General features: G+C 45.9%; 1 protein-coding gene across 1 annotated transcript in view; it reads left to right on the top strand.

The window, feature by feature from the left end:
• Positions 1–16,522, top strand: part of WDFY4 (WDFY family member 4) — a 290,100-nt gene that overhangs the window by 119,434 nt on the left and 154,144 nt on the right. The window contains exons 26-32 of the mRNA XM_034663601.1: positions 4,552–4,625; positions 6,882–7,043; positions 7,635–7,726; positions 9,420–9,519; positions 11,677–11,882; positions 12,713–12,882; positions 14,926–15,051. Coding sequence (XP_034519492.1) covers positions 4,552–4,625; positions 6,882–7,043; positions 7,635–7,726; positions 9,420–9,519; positions 11,677–11,882; positions 12,713–12,882; positions 14,926–15,051 — 930 coding nt within the window. The remainder of the gene's footprint in view (positions 1–4,551; positions 4,626–6,881; positions 7,044–7,634; positions 7,727–9,419; positions 9,520–11,676; positions 11,883–12,712; positions 12,883–14,925; positions 15,052–16,522) is intronic.

The raw sequence follows: 16,522 nt of genomic DNA on the forward strand, positions 1-16,522 counted from the left end.
TACAGTAGAGCAAATCAACAGGACTAGAAGCTGGTTCTTTGAGAGAATCCATAAAATTGGCAGACCACTGAACTTCACATTTTAAAACACTTATTATGGACTTTTACAAGATTTGTTCTGAATCAGAACAATATCTGTCTTACAGTGAGTTCCTGGTTTCTTTACCATTCCCCTATTGTCAAAGTCTTAGATTTTCCCCCTAGATTGTTGTTTTGAATAAATGTTATTATAGATGGCAATTTTGTGCATACATTTCCCCTGCTTTGAAAACTATTTCCTTTTAATAAATGATCAAAGTGAAATTATTAGGATAAAGGCTTCATAAATAATTTTTAGATTATTGCTAAAGTTTTCCTAACTGTTGATACCTAAGGATGTTAACTAAAGAATGACGTTAGAATTTTATTTTAGGCCCATTACTCTGGTGGCAGGAGCTCAAGACAAGGGACAGTGGGTTGTGGGATTGTTACAGAAATCCAGGTGGAAGATTTTGAAATCTAATTTTGGCAAAGACAGTGGGATAAAGAGGATTAATGAAGTTCATCATTCAAATTAGAAGTGATTTAGAACTTAATGAAAGGAACACACTATATAACACTGTGTATAACAAAATACTGGGGGGAGGGGTGCTGCTGAGAGCTAGATTTAGAGGAAAATTTATACTCACCGGTGTAAGGTATATTAGAAAAAAGAACATTTAAAATTAATGAACGGAACCTTTAGATCAGTAAGTTAGAATGAGCAAACAAAAATGGAAACACAAAAACCCCAAACAAACAAACAAACAAAAACAAAATTCAGAGAAAGAAGGAAAGAAAAAAGAGATGAGAACATTATTAAGTAGGAAAGAAACATAGACAGGATCAACAAGGCCAATAACTAGTTCTTGTAACACAAACAGACCTGTTGAGATTGGCTAAGGGGGTAAAAAACAAACAGGAGGCACCACTAAATAATATTAGGAAGGAAAGGGGTGAGTAACCACAGAGGAATGAGCAATTAGATCGGCAACAAGAAAATAGGATCAACAAATTGGTGCCAGTAAATGTGAACACTTAGCTCATTCGAACAATCTCCAAAATTCACTCAAAAAGAAATAAAAACACAGATGGTCCCCTAACCATCAAATAACAGAATCACGGGTTTAAAATCTTAAAAACAAACAACATCCATAAGGCAAGTCCAGGCCCAGCGTGTCTGTAGGCAAGTTCTGCCAGTCAGGAAATGGGCCATTCCAGCCTTATCAACTCTTCCAGGAAACTGGGAAGAGAGTGCTCCCAGCTTATTTTATGAGCCGATCTTGATTGCAGAACCAAGAAAGGACATATGGGAAATGAAAAAGTACAGGCCAATCTTATTCATAAATATAGCTACAAAAATCCTAAATAAAATATTAGCTAATTGAACCAGGCCCTGGATCTGGGTCTGAAGATGGATGAGAGGGTTATGCAGGAAGCCAGCCAGGTGTGGAATATCAGCTCCCTGTGTACAAGAGGAAAGGAGATATGCATAAATGACCTCACTACACTGATAAACAAGACAGCATGCCTTGGCTGCACCTGACCTTCCAAAATGATGTGGCTGAGTTCAGGCAGCTTGGCTCCAAAGCATCCCCGCCAGCAGCCTGGCCCAGAAATTACTAATCCGTGGAGGAACCCGCCACCCTCCCGCTGCCTGTTCCTGGAATGACCATGGGCACCACCCCACCCCTCCCTGAGTAAACGTTTAGGTAAGCTGGTGCTTTTAAAGCTGGAGTTAAGAAAACAAACAACCCACAAAAACCAGAAGCTTAAAAAAAAAAAGTAAAACAAAATGACATGAAATAAAATTTAAACATTAGGAGGTGAAAATTTCAAAAAGAAGAGAACTTTTCCAAATGTCTGCCTCTATCAAGGAAAGGAAGGGCAAGGATGTGTAAGTTGTAGATTTTGTAATTTGTAGGATTGTGTAAAATTTGTAAGACACTTGGAGGTCAACCGAAGGTCACTGACAGGCCTAGAAAAAGGCAAATAATGGGGTCAGAAGTGAGGTAAAGGGAGGAGGATGCAGTTGAGACAGTCAGTGGGCTTTTGAAGAAGAAAAAAAGAGAAGAAAATAGAAGGGAAGAATTTTCAAGACTTAAGGGACTTGAGTCTGGCTGTAGGCTGAGGAGGAGGCAGCAGCAGAAAAGGAGGGTTAAAAATACCTATAGCAGAATCAGTACTGATGGGACAAATCCTTGAAGGAGAGGGAAAGTTTAGAGATAAAAGAGGGGTTACAAGAGATAGGGTGGGTTCCATGCATGATGATTGGGACAGATAGTTGAGAGGGAGGAGAGAGACAGGAAGTTGAGAAGCAGGGAGAGACAGGAAGTTGAGAAGCAGGGAGAGAGAGGAAGTTGAGAAGCAGGGAGAGACAGGAAGTTGAGAAGCAGGGGAGAGACAGGAAGTTGAGAAGCAGGGAGAGACAGGAAGTTGAGAAGCAGGGGAGGGGAAGGAGGTTGAGGCTTTGGGTTCCTTGAAGAAGGGAAAAGCCAGCCCATTCTGAGAGTGAGGTGATCCCGGGGTGGGGAGAGGACAAAATCTGAGGTACTATCCATTTGATATTTAATGAAATCCAATCCAGACATCTTAATGCCGTTCTCAGTACAGAGGTTATGTGACACAGGATAATAACCAAAAGATTGCATCAAAAACTGGGGATGTACTGTATGGTGACTAATATAACAAAATAAAAATTATTAAAAAATAAAAATAAAAACCCTAAAAATAGGCAAAAAAAAAACAATAAAAGATTCAATTATTCATGTTCCCCAAAATTCAGATACTTGGGATTATGTAAGTTCTAAAGAGCAAGGCAACCTCCAGTGTGATGAGGCAGCTTCTTATTGTTCTAGTGCTCTGGAGAGGAAATAGGAATATGCTTCTGCAGGAAAGGTAGGGCTCAGGGGCACACAAGGGCGGTCGGTCCAATCTTACTATCTCAGCTCTCCCAGCATTGAGTCGGACAAAGCTTTTGCTTGATGACTGCCTTCATGAGTGAACGTTCCAAGTGTGCAGGCTCTTGGACTTCTACAGCCTTGCATGTTGGGGTGCCATGCCTGCCTACCCCCACCCCTCCTGGGGCCACATCAGCCCACACCAGCTCTCCCAAACGGCAGCTGCCCTCTTCTGTGTGTGCCAGGCAGTGGCTGTGCAAGCAGGAGCTGGAAATCTGGTCGTGTGTTCTGGCTTAAAAGCAATCCACTTATTTTACCTTCATTTACTTTGTGTTCACTCTTTTAAAAAATATAATGTGTCCTTATTAAGTGCCCTCTATGTGGCATGTGTGGTGGTAGGCTCTGGGGATTAGGGGGTGGTCTCTGCCTTCACGGGCCTCCTCAGAAACTTGGGTTCTTTGCGGCTCTTTTGCTTTCATTCTTAAATAAGAGGATGGAGCCATGGTCCCCTGCTTGATTCAAGTGAGGTCGATTATTGACCCTATGGGTCATTGTCTGCAGGAGATGCTTGCAGGGAGCACAGTGAGCAGACAAGAGGATGGGCTCTGTGGTCAGACAGACCGAGCTTTGAAATCGTGCTCTGCCGATTAGAAACCGTGGGGCTCCAGGCAAGTTTCGTAGTCTCTCTGAGCCTCACTCTTCTTAGCTACTACATGCAGATAATGATACCGTTTTAGGACTTTGCTGGGCACTTCTTGCCCCTAGAAAATGGTCTCATTTATAAGTGTGGGGTCTTTAAACTGCTCCATGAATGCACTCTTACAATGCCACGTCAGAACCTTCTCCATTCTGGGCTCTAGGAAATGTCAGTATTTGGAAGTAAGGAATAGTAGAGCTCTCTAAAGGGAAACAGGCAGGAGACCTGAAGGCACACCATGCACTTGGCCCCAGCAGGACGGTTAGCAGCTGCGTTTTGTTTGATGTGAATGATAAAGTTCACTCTTGGAATCCAAGTGCATTCCCTTCAGTGTGCAGCTCGCAGTGTGGCTGTGCGGGAGGGGAGGGGTCTATGCAGGAGGGGAGGGGGCTGTGCTGCAGGTTTCATGGAGGAGGGAACTGAAGAAAGTGATGCGAGCGCAAGTTGGGTGTGTCATTGCGGTAGCATCAAACCAGACAGGCAAGACTCAGCTTCTAATTCCAGTCCTACCACTCACTGGTGGTGAGTGGGACTTGCCCCTCAACTGGTCTGTCTCAACCTCCATTTCCTCATGTCTAAGCTTGGATGACTGGTGCTTGCTTTCCAGGCTCCAGTGAGGATGAGCTGCATCTGGTGTGGGGCTACAGGGACTGCAGGGCTGAGGGAAGACGGGTGTCCTTGCTTCCAATCTAGACTCCCATTGAAGCACTGGGCAGCCACAGAGATGGGCAAGAGAGAAATGGTGTCTGAGCTTTCCGCTGGGAAAGGCACCCTCTAAGTTCTAGGTGTCAGGAGAGCTGGTCCGGTTCCTGAGCTGCTAAATGTTGTTTGTGATTTCAAGCCTAAGGAGACCATGTCCAGCCCTGGACCTGCTCACATTGCTTGGAATCTCTTCTTTACACATGTCCTGGTTTCACTGTGTGTTTGTTGTCTCCAGCTCTGGATGAATACTGTGGACAACCTGGAGCTCTCCCTCTTTTCCCACCTTGCGGAAATCCTTCGATCACCAAGGTAGGCCGGGTTTTGGCAGGGTGGGGGCTAGAACTAATGGCTTCATGCCAAGAAGGGGAACTGAGGGGGCAGGATAGGCAGGGGCTCCGCAGCCACAGCCTTCTCCCATTTCCAGAGCCCTGAGTTCCCAGGTGGCAGCATGTGTGTCTTAGTCCATGTGGAATGTTGTAACAAACTATGATAGTCGGGGTGGTGTATAAACAACAGAAGTGTCTTTCTCATAGTTCCAGGGGCTGGAAGTCTAACATCAAAGCCCTGGCAGATTCTGTGTCTGGTGAGGGTCCCGCTTCCTGGTTAAGAGCAGTCTTCTCACTATGATGTCACCTGGTGGGAGGGGGGAGGGGGCTCTCTGGCATCTCTAGTATAACGGCACTAATCCCACCACGAGGGCTCCACTCTCATGACCTGTTTACCTCCCAAAGACTGCACCTGCAAATACTGTTGCATTGAGGGTTAGGTTTCAATGTATGGATTTTGGGGGACACAAACATTCAGTCTGTGGCAGCGTCCTTCCCAGTGGCTCACATATGTGAGGCAAGTCTCTCTCCTGGTGGATTTGGGCCCCAGGAGGGGACTTTACAGCTCTGCAACTAGCACCGTCTCAGGGGCTCAGCAAATGAAAACCCTTCTCTGTGTCCTGTTTGCCTCCCAACCCACTTTCCCTCGAAGTGACTTCTCCAAGTCACTTTTTAAATTGTTCGGGGCTCTTTTGGTTGCAAGTGGTAGAAATACAACTCAAACCAACTTAAGGAAGGAAGGAAGGACGGAAGGAAGGAAGGGAGGAGGGAGGGCAAAAGGAAGGTTGAGAAAGGACTTTATTGGCTCATACATTGGAATGGGGCAGATCTTTACACGTGGCTGGTGGCGCTCACACTACCTCATCTGACACCTGTCACCCATCTTGTCCATGCTTTCCTCCATGCTGGCTTCATGTGGGCAGACATGAAGATGGCCGCCGGACAGCTCCTCAGAGCATATCTTCTGTCAGCACAGGCAGCACAGAAGGCTTCTTTTTTACTCATTAGTCTCAGTAATAGGATGGGGTCTCACTGGGCCATCTTGGGTTATGGGGCCAGGCTGGAGCATGACTTCACCTCTGGAATGGCTGGAGGGGAGTTAGAAAATGGTAGACCCCCCAAAAAAATCAGGGACTGGGATCAGAATAAGGGAGAAGAGAGGCAGGGAAGCCGCCATAACAACCCATCTCCTTCCTCACCTCAGGCTGGTCACACCCACGTCCCCTGCCTCCTCATGGAGGGCTGTTTCGGCTTATCATTAGTACTTTTGATGTCTTGACTATATTTGTGAACAACTCTTCACTCAGCCACTCACTGAATATCTATTACAAACCCATTCAATTTCATACCGAGTTCTTAGTGCGGAAAGTTCAAGAACGGGACAGTCCCGTGGAGAAGGAACACAGAAAAACGGGCTGCGTAGTGCTGTGATAAGACAGCACAAAACACAGTAGGAGCTTTTAAGTGGGTGAGCGCACATCTTGCCTGTTAGGCTGTTGAATACAAACCACACACAGACCAGGGCTGCCTCTGTGTGTATCAGGGATGTGCAGCTTGGAAGAATTTATCGTATTAGTACTGAAAAGACAGCTCAAGAAGGAGCCATCCACTCAAATTCACCCTCCTTCATCTTCCTTTTTTCCTTCCCACTTTCTTTCTGCACTTGTTTCTAAAAGATGGACATTTATCCTGGGAGATGTTTTCTTTGGGGGAGTAGAATTTACTGGAAATTGAATTTGTGATTATCCTAAGAAGGAGGATGCGGATGCTTGAATTCCGTCTTTTTCCCCTTTGACTCTCAGTGGCGTGTTCATCCACTTTGTGGTTTGGGGCAGGCAGGAAGAGCACACACCCAGACAGACTTGCCAGGGGCCCCGTGCTCCTGGCTGTGGGGAAGTGCTCCGCGGTCACACGCGAGTCTGCTCTCTTTGTTCTGAGTTTTCTGAGACCAGCATTAGTTTTCCCTGAGGCTTAGAATTTAAAAGTCAATAACTGGGGGTTGTCTTTGAAGGCAGTTTCCGGGGGTGGAAGGGCACGGGAGGCTCATCCCTGAACAGCTCTGGCACTTGGCAGACACATATTCAATGGGTGTCTGACAGCATTTTGATGAGTTGCCAAGAGAGCATTGGAGTCAGAGGGCCATGGAGCAAGCCCAGCCTGGGAAACCTTTTTAGCAGAAACACAGCAAATTTGGTTCATTCCAGTAAAAGCTTTTACTGCCTCTCTCCTGGGCTCACAGGGAAGGACCCCGGAATGCTGAAGTTGCTCACCAGACACAGCTTATACCCAAGCTCGTCTTCCTCTTCAATGAGCCGGGCCTCACCTTCTCCAAGATCCCCACCATCATTGCCATCCTGGGCTGTCAGCTGAGGGGCCACTTCAGTATCCAGGACTTGCTCAGGTACTGTGCCAGGCTTCCTAGGGAGATGGGCAGAGCCTTGGGACTATTTCACAAGGGAATATAGGCCCTAGTTCTCTCCAGCCAACATTACCTTTCAATGCAGTGGCAGATTCCATTTCCTTGGAACCTTCTAGAGGTTCCGTTCAGGGCTGAGAGTTGAGAAGAGGGTCTAGTCTGCTAGACCCCCAGCAGGGTTATGTGCTTACTGTTCCCTGGTGCTCAGACACACTTACTACCCTGAGAATTCAAGAATTTCCATGAGCACAGTCATCCTCATCAACCATTGACCCAACAGGTCTGCTTTTTGCAGACTTCCCAAAGGACAGTCCCAGCTGGCATGGTATTTAGCCTTTTCCATCCTCATCACTACCTATTCTGTTGACCTGGCAGAGCCAAAGCTAACTGCTCTGATGAATCCCGACAGATTCTAGAAGTCTCTGGAAACACTGCATTGATCACAGAATAACATGATTCACCTCAAACCCTCCCTGGAAGCTGATTTGGGTGGATCTGTGTACAAAACCTTTATGTGTGTTGAGTAAACATGGGTTGAGCTCACCTTTGAATGTATCCTTCTCTCTCTGCATTAAGAATCGGGCTGTTTGTTGTATACACCCTCCAGCCTTCTTCTGTGAACGAGAGGCAGATCTGCGTGGATGCGGGCCCGGACTCCTCAGTGCCTGGTGAGAAGACCTTTCTCAGACGCCAGTCTGAGGCAGCAGGATGAGCCTGATGGCACCCCTGAGAGCCACCTGTTGCGGGGCCATTTTGTAGAGGGAAGGGCTGAGGCAAAGGAAGGGGACAGTACCCACAACTGAGCAGTTGCTCCCAAGTACGGGCTTGTGAGGTCATTGTTTTTATGAGCCGGGTTGCAATCAAATCAAATTGCGTATTCTTCCTTCACAACTTGGATGGCTTCTAAGACCTCCAGAACAAAACTCAGTTCCCTATAGGCCAACAGGGGGAATCCTTCATGATCCAGTTCCTGCCTACTTCTTGGTTGAAACTGTCCTATCCTTGCTCCCCTGTTGAGCCCCAACTTCAGCACTCTGAAGCACCCGCACATCCTAGTGTGTGATAACGCCCTCCAGCCATGCTTTGCAGGTGCTGTTGCCTTGGCAGAAATGCCTCTCCTGTCCCACCCCCCTCCCTACTTCACCCAATGGGGACAGAAATGCCTCCTGGTCCCACCAAGCCAGTTAACTCACCTGCTTCTAAACCCTTGGGCTTACTCTAATGTGCAGGTTTGTGGTTTGTTTCTTTGAGTTTCTCTCCTCCCAGCCAGGTGCGGAACAAGAGCTGTGTCATGTTCCTTCTGCTAGGGCAGGTGTGAAGGGAACAACCACTGACCACTTTGTCCTGGGCCCTCCAGATCTGTGCTGTCCAAGACGGGAGGCTCTAGCCACATATGGCCACTTAAATTTAAATTTTAATTGATAGAAGTTAAATACAATTAAAAGTTTAATTCTTCAGTCACACCAGGGACGTTCCAAGTACTTGCTAATCACAGGAGGCTAGTGGTTACTGCATCGGACAAGGGAGATATGAAACCTTCTTTTCATTGCAAAAGATTCTATTGGACAATGTTACTCAATCTAGAAAAAATCTATTATCCTTAGGTCAAATCTGAACAGTAGCAATTACTATTCCCATTTTGTAGATGAGGAAACGGAGGCTCAGAGAGATTAAGACCTTTGGGGCTAGAATCCAAGTAGAAAGAAATCTGACCCAACTTCTCCAAGCTGCCTCATCAGTCCTATTTCTGCAGCATGGCTTGTGTGCTCTGAATTGGTTGTAAAGTAACTGGCTAACCAAGGGAATGCATGAATGAATGGGTAATGGGACAAAATAAGCTTATTTAGTCACCCCCTCCTTCTTACATGGACTTCATTCTGAACTCTGCATTTCAAGCTCTGTGTTTAGTGTGACATCGGCATGCTGAAGGCCTAGCCTGGAAGCACACTGAGAACAGGAATTGAGATCAAGTACCCAAAATCTACACTATGCTGTTCCCAGTGCCTCCCATAATGCCCAGCATGTGGTAGGTGGTCAAGAAATGTTACAACTTATGATGATAATGGAAAAAAAACCACTCTTCTATTAGAAGATAAATTTGACCCGATTTTTAGGATTTTTTGGGGGGAGTGATGGGAAGCATCAGAAACATCTCCAGTTAAAGGGAACTTTAGGAACATTTTCTGAAATTCTTTTTAAGCATGCATAGAAGTCTAGACTTGAATGCCAAAATTTTGAGTCCCATCCATGCCCAAATTCCTGAGTGAACGAAGCATTTGGTGAATATGATTGCTTACTGCAGCAAATATTATGTCTCTTTACATCCGTTTTCTCTCAAATCTGAATTTCCTTTTTTTGTAGCTGGAAGCCAAACATCTGGAAAGACAATCTGGCTCAGAAACCAGTTGCTGGAGATGCTGTTCAGCGTAATATCTTCTTCCCAACTTCATCTGTCCTCTGAGTAAGTAGCTCCAGGAAGAGCGATTTGGCATGAGGTTGCCTCATACAGGGTGCGGTATTAAAACCTTTTCTTAATGAAAAGTTTAGCATCTCTGAGTCGGTTTTCTGCAGTGTGTTTCCTGCACCAGTCAGAAAGAACATTACATTCTCTCCACCCAATAAAGCAGACCTTGCCCTAAGATATTCTGATGCAAATGTGCAATGGGCATGAGTAACTCAGAGCAGATTTGGTATAATTACAATAAGCTCCTTTTGTCACCATTGCTATAGTGTAATTGTTATTGTTTTGGCAGTTGTGACAATTACTGGTTTTGATGTCCTGTACTTGGCAGACAATAGAGTGGAGAAATGGTTAGCCTAAATAACATCTATCAAGGAAAAGGCTTGCCAAATTCTTCTGCTATTTACTGTCAGTTTTTTAGTTATTTTTCCAAGTTGGAAAAAGAAGTATCTGCCTTCAATTAACTTTCAAAACAATGTGTAACCATAAAATTCCATTAACCCTCTCCCTCTGACTGCCTGCTTTATGTCCAACTCTGGAGTCAGTCATTCAACAACTATTTGTTGAGCACCTACTGTGTGCCAGACACCATCCCTCACTCTGAGAATGCAGTGCTGAGAAGTCAGTCCAGATCCTTGCTCCCGCTGAGTTGACATTTTCATGTGTATGTGTATTTGGGGGACAGAGGAATGGGGTAAGGAGTCACCCTTCAGTAAAACAGCCTTACAAGTAGTGCTTAAAAAGTCTGCATTCCTAGAATCTAAGCATGGTAGAACTGGAAGATGCCTGGGAGATGAGCTAGTCTCTTTCATTTTTCATCTTCTTGAGTGAGAATATAGTGTAGTGCTTAAGCAGTGGAACTCTGATCTCTAGACCTTCTGGGTTCAAAGCCCAGCTCTGCTTCCAGAGACCTTGGGGAGGTTAGTTAAGCCTTCTGTGCCCTCTTCTGCTCATCTATCTGAGGATAAAATTAGTACCTGCTAAAGATGGAAGTTAACATGTGGCTAGCCCTAAGCACAGTGTGGGATACTATAGATACCCCATAAGCTAACTGCTATCATCATCATCTCACCATCCCTGCCATCATCATCATCATCATCATTAACACCATCATCATCACCACTACCATCGTCATCACCACTACCATCATCATCACCATCACCATCATCATCACCACCACCATCACCATCACCATCACCATCACCATCATTATCATTATCACCATCATCACCACCACCATCATCATCACCATCATTATCATTATCACCATCATCATCAGCACTACCATCATCATCAGCACTACCATCGTCATCACCACTACCATCGTCATCAACACCATCATCATCACCACCAATATCAACATCAAGAAAAATGACCAGAGCTCATCAAGAGCCCTTCCAAAGTCATCCATTAGTCACAGGAGGCAGGGAGAGAAGAGAGGACAGTTCTTTGACTCCTAGTCCTGTGGCCACAGCCTCACTCCCTAGTCTGGCAGCTGGCACTGCGAACATGGCCCAGCAAAGATGGACCCTTCTCTGGCTCCCAGGAGGCAGAGTCCTTTGCTGACCCATTACTCCTAAGGTTTGGTTGTCCACCTCCCTGCCCTCCAGTCCCTTCTAGCAAGTTTGTATTCTCCAAACTCATCTTTTTAAAATTCATTTTTAAAAGTGACAGTTAAACATGATTTTGCCTAAACGGATAAAGATGCATAAATATTGGCCTATTCCATGGAGATTAATTTTGACCTGTGTATTTGAAAACGGAGTTTACCAACCATTATGTGTTCTATGTGATTGTATTGATATGATTAGACGGGTGGCTGGTCAGACCCTGTAAGTATGAATACTAGTGGGGTAGGGCTATCGAGGGGCCTACACATTTGTACATGTTGATACAGTTTCAAATTGCTTTGAAAAACTTTAGCCAACTTACACTTCAGCCATTAATAAACACATTCAGCCATTTAACAGCAAACTTGACAGCATTTTATTTTACTGTTCTTTAAAAATATAACATGTACTTCACTAAGTGATATCCAGATTAACCTTAATTTGCCTCTCCTCGATGACAAGTGAGGCTGGACATTACTTGTATTTTCTGGATGTGTTCTTTGCTCACAGACTGAGAGATAATTTATTGCATTTATTGACCCCACAGGACAAAGGAAGAGATGTTTCTGAGCCTGGGGCCTGACTGGTTCCTGCTCCTCGTGCAGGGCCATGTGCATTCCAGCACCACCGTGCTGGGGTTGAAACTGCTGCTGCACTTTTTGGCAAGCCCCTCTCTCCGTGGGCGATTTAAAGATGGCCTGTGTGTGGGATCCTGGGTGGAGCGCAGCTCTGAGGGCGTGGACATTGTGATAGGTGAGTGCGTGGCCTTTTCTAGGGGGTGGGGTTCCATCTGATCCTGGGCTGCGGGTGAGGACCTGCCAGGCTCCTTCCTGCTGGGGGCTTCACAGCTCTTGCAGTAGGATCACCTTGACCCCTGACCCCTGTCGGCCCCAGTCCCCTCTTACTTCCTGGTCAGGATCCTCTTTTGTCCTTACTGCTTTCCAAATGCTGGGGCCTTCCTTCCAGTCCTCAAAAGCTTCTTAGCTCCTTTGCTCTTCCTGAGTTGTTTCCCCCAACCCACAATACCAGTAAGGCTCTCCTGGCTGGTGTGGGTTCATCTGTCAGGTCTCAGTTCAAATGCCACTTCCTCCAGGAGAGGAGGGTCCCACCTGAATTAGGGCGCCTCTGTTTTACTCTTTTTGCCCCCAGTACTTTTCTTTATGCTGCTTGTCACAATTCACAAGCATATATTTATTTGGGTATTTAATTCCTTAATGTCCATCCCTCCCACTGAATTCCAAGTACTTGGCGAGGGTCTGGGCTTCTGTATATTTTGTTGAAGTGCTACGTCCCTGTTGCTTAGTATAAAGTTGCCCTAGTGCTGCTAAGGTTGTAGGCACTAAATAAGGATCTGTTTTTGAATAAACGAATGAAGGAATGAATCAATATGTCAGGAATAGGAAAAAGAACTCTTGTTGAATACTTTCTTATGTCCATGCATGTATGACATATATTTCTATCTGGCATTTCTATGGGATGGGTAGGTGGCAGGGAATTCCTTCATGGGCCCAATCCCCACCTTGACCAGAAGCATTTTCGACTGTTATCGATTGGATTTTGTTCCCCTTCCACCTGACCAACAGATAACCTGAAGAGCCAGCCCCCCACGTCTGACCAGAGCCCCTGCCTACTTCCTGGGTTCCGAGTCTTGAAGGAATTTCTGGGCCACCATGTGCACATTCCGGAAGTCTACCTCATCGTGTCCAGCTTCTTCCTGCAGACGCCACTTACAGAGTTGACAGATGGGCCCAAAGTAAGTTCCTGGAGTGTCCCTGGGTTGGAGTGACACACCTGGTTTTCTGATCCCATGTGACCAAGGTGGCTCCCTAAGATTCTCCACCCCTACCTCCATCCACTTCTTCTAACTCATGTGTTTGACCTACTTCCTTCCCCTTTGGGCAGCTTTTCAGATCCCCTGAGCTCCTGGGCCTCTGCCTCCCATCCTCCCTGCCGGCAGGTCTGTGTTTTAAGCCTTTCTCCTTCTGGGCATGGCTAGAGAAGTCACATGATGATGGGGGTGGCATGGGGAGGTTAATTGTTGCCCCCACAGAATTAGAGCCTCAGCTTATGCCTTCTGAAAAAGCCTGTCTCTTTACCTAAGCCATGCCTCTCGATTCCCCTACATTTTAGCGTAAACCATCTTCTGCCCCAAAGCTGCCTTTGCTCAGATGACTTACCTCACAGTGGGAGTGGAGAACCCCAGAGGGGGGCATTGCCTTGGCACCCCGCTTTCCACCACCTATTTATGCCATGACCCTCTTCATCACCCTCTCTCTATTGTCACCGGCAAAGGGTAGCTCTTCCAGGCTGATCTGGATTCCTTCCGCTGCTTTCCTGAGTGACCTCACCAGTGGTTGACCCTTCTTTCTCCTGTATTTTTAGCACCTCCTTTCTATGGACTTTTTCTTCATAGACCATAAGTATTGCGAACTGCGTCCCACCTAAAACCAGAAGCTGCCCCCTTGACTCACACTCTTGACCAACTGCTGTCTTATTTATCATCCTCGTGTCCTTCTTTAGCCAAATTTCTCCAAAGAGGAGAATGCACTCACTATATATAGCTTCTCACCATGCACCCACTCATTTATTTGCACCACATCCAAGACTTCATGAGCTCCCCTGTGGGACCGTTTGTGATTGGGTGCCCGCCTTGTCTCTCCAACCCAGCTTCTTCGCTTGCCCGCCCTTTGTTCTGTGAACCTCCTGAGTCACCTCTCCAGTAAGACCAGCTGCTTTGTGCTTGCCTCCCCTGTGCCTTTAATGAGCTCTTACTCCTATGTCTCCTGCCTGGCGAGGGGTTATCCCTCAGTCCTCAGCTCAGATTCCAGCTCCGGCTTAGACCCCTAGACAGGGGGACTCATTCCCTCCCGTGTGCACACCTTCCCCTTAACCGGCACTGACACAGTTACGTGATTTCCTCTCTCCTTAGCCACTGAGCCCCTCAAGAACATACCCTACTTCTTTCCTTCCTGGGTGCCTGGAAAATAGCAGATTCAGAAATTGTTTTTCAGTCTCAACTGAGTTGAGTTAAATTGCACTGAGTTGAATTTGGGGGAGGGGCATGGCTCTATAAATAGAAGTCTAGAAAATCTACCTCTCATGCACATCCTTATATTTGACCTCTCTGACTCTTGACATATGCTAATAATATTAGGGATCACACTTCAAAATAAAGTTCTTAATATACTGTGCTAGGTTCACCAAAACCCTGTATTTCTATTTCTCCAAGAATGTATCGTAGGGAACAAACATCTGCTGAATGTCAGGACCCATGATAGATGTTTTACATATTTTATTTTGCTTGATATTTATAACCATCCTGTGGGGTAGAGAATGTAATTTTCATTTTACAGAGAAGGAAACTGAGTTGCCAAGAGGCTAATAGCTTGCATAAGCCCAGCTTTTAAAGAGGCAAAGTCAGATCACCCTGCTGGTCAACCCCTATGTTCCCTCTGCTACACTCAGCACTTTCCCCAAAGCCTTTGAATTCCTCATATGTCCTCTGTAATCTCATTTACAAAAATTCATTAAAGTTGATTGTGATCTCACACCAAACGAAAGAGCTAAACTTGATGCAAATTGCTGGTGGGTCTGCAGCACCTTCTTGGGGGTGTGCATTTCCCTTGTGCACCCCTGAGTGGGCTGAAGTTCTCCACATGGGCCAGCCACCTAGGCTGCTACTGTGCTGTCTGTCCTTTCCCACTCAGGCCCCCTGGGAAACACGATATATTGGCTGGACAGCCGGTCCCCTTGGTGTGCCTCCATGTCTCTCTACAGCCCTTGCCCCCTCTTTCAGGGTAGCCTGGACGCCATGCTCCAGTGGCTCCTGCAGAAGCACCACAACGAAGAGGTCCTCCGGGCTGGGCTGTGCACTGAAGGTGCCCTGCTGCTTCTGGAAATGCTGAAAGCCACCATGAACCAGGTGAGAGCTATTCCCCTCATCTCATGATGCGGGTTCTGATGNCCACCATGAACCAGGTGAGAGCTATTCCCCTCATCTCATGATGGGGGTTCTGATGGGAAGACAAGTTTGACTTTTTCCAGCAGCTTCCCTTGCTGATAATTAGCAAGTGTTATTCAGAACTCTTGAGAGAAGAGGCAAGGTGGGTTCCTTGTGATAACTTGGGTGGTCAGTGGAAAACACAGCCTAAATGTCCCCAGTGGAGTTTACACACTCTTGCCAGAAGACATCTATTTTCCATTTGTTTACATATTTGAGTCTTTTCACTGGGAGATTTAATGCCTTCCGTCAGGGGAACATTCCTGAGCAACTGCTCTAGGTCAGCAGCTTCAGGGGCTGGTAGGGGGTGGAAAGGGGTCTCTCCCTCAAGGAGCTCACCTCCACCAGGACAGGTGGGCCTCACACGTGAGTGAGCTGTGAGGTAGAAGCCTGTGAGAGAAGACACATGCCCACCAACTACATACGTGACACGGAGAGCCATTAACTCAGGCCTTCAGAGTCCAACAGAGGTAGGTGGAGAGGTTATTTTAGACATGAAGGCAAGTGTGAGGGAGTAAAGGCCATGTGGCCTGTGAATGGGGGTAATTGTGAGCCAGATAAACAAGAACTTGCATGAAAGGCTAGAAACTTCTGACTTCATTCTGTAGAACCCAAGGGTGACTGGAGGCTTGATTCTGTGTGGGGAAATCCTATTACTTCTGTAAAATGATGCATGCTTACCTTTACAATTTTAACAAAAGAGAAAGATAGAAAGTAAAAATCACCTGAAACACACCCATGCAGAGATAACCACTGTGAACTTTAGTGGAATGTTCTCCCAGACGCCGAAGATTATAACACATCCCCATAGAGGGTTAGGCCACATAAACCACTCTTGCCTTTTTTTCTCAACATGTTGTTGGGAATTATCTGTTTTTATACATGGAAATTTATGTTGTTTTTCAGAATGTTCATTGTTATAAAAAGTCTGTAATGAACTTTTTTGAGCAGATATCCTTTCTCTGTAGTTTATATTCTCCTTAGGGTGAATTCTGGGATGTAGGATAGTGGGTCAAAGTGTCCTTCATGTATTTTCTTTTGGACACCCTTCTCAGAAGGTTGCATCCGACATTAAACATACACTTTCCCCCACCTCAGGTACATCCCGCCATCTTGCATAGGAGTGCCCAGCCCAGTCCTCACAGCCCCAGCTGTCGGGTCTTGGCTTTTGACTCAGTTTAAAAGTCACATCTCTGATATACCAGATAAGTGTTTTATGTTCGACATTAGAATGCAAATGCTTGGCCTTTTTTTTTTTTTTTTACTCCTTTCAGCATACTATACATATTCTTTATTTTATCTGCTTTCATGTTATTCGTTTTGTTTGCTTTTAAAAAAATAACATTAACTGGTTAAAAAGGTAACAAATTCTTTATGCTGCAAACAGAAAATC

This window comes from Ailuropoda melanoleuca, chromosome 6, assembly GCF_002007445.2.
Source record: "Ailuropoda melanoleuca isolate Jingjing chromosome 6, ASM200744v2, whole genome shotgun sequence".
Taxonomy (NCBI): domain Eukaryota; kingdom Metazoa; phylum Chordata; class Mammalia; order Carnivora; family Ursidae; genus Ailuropoda; species Ailuropoda melanoleuca.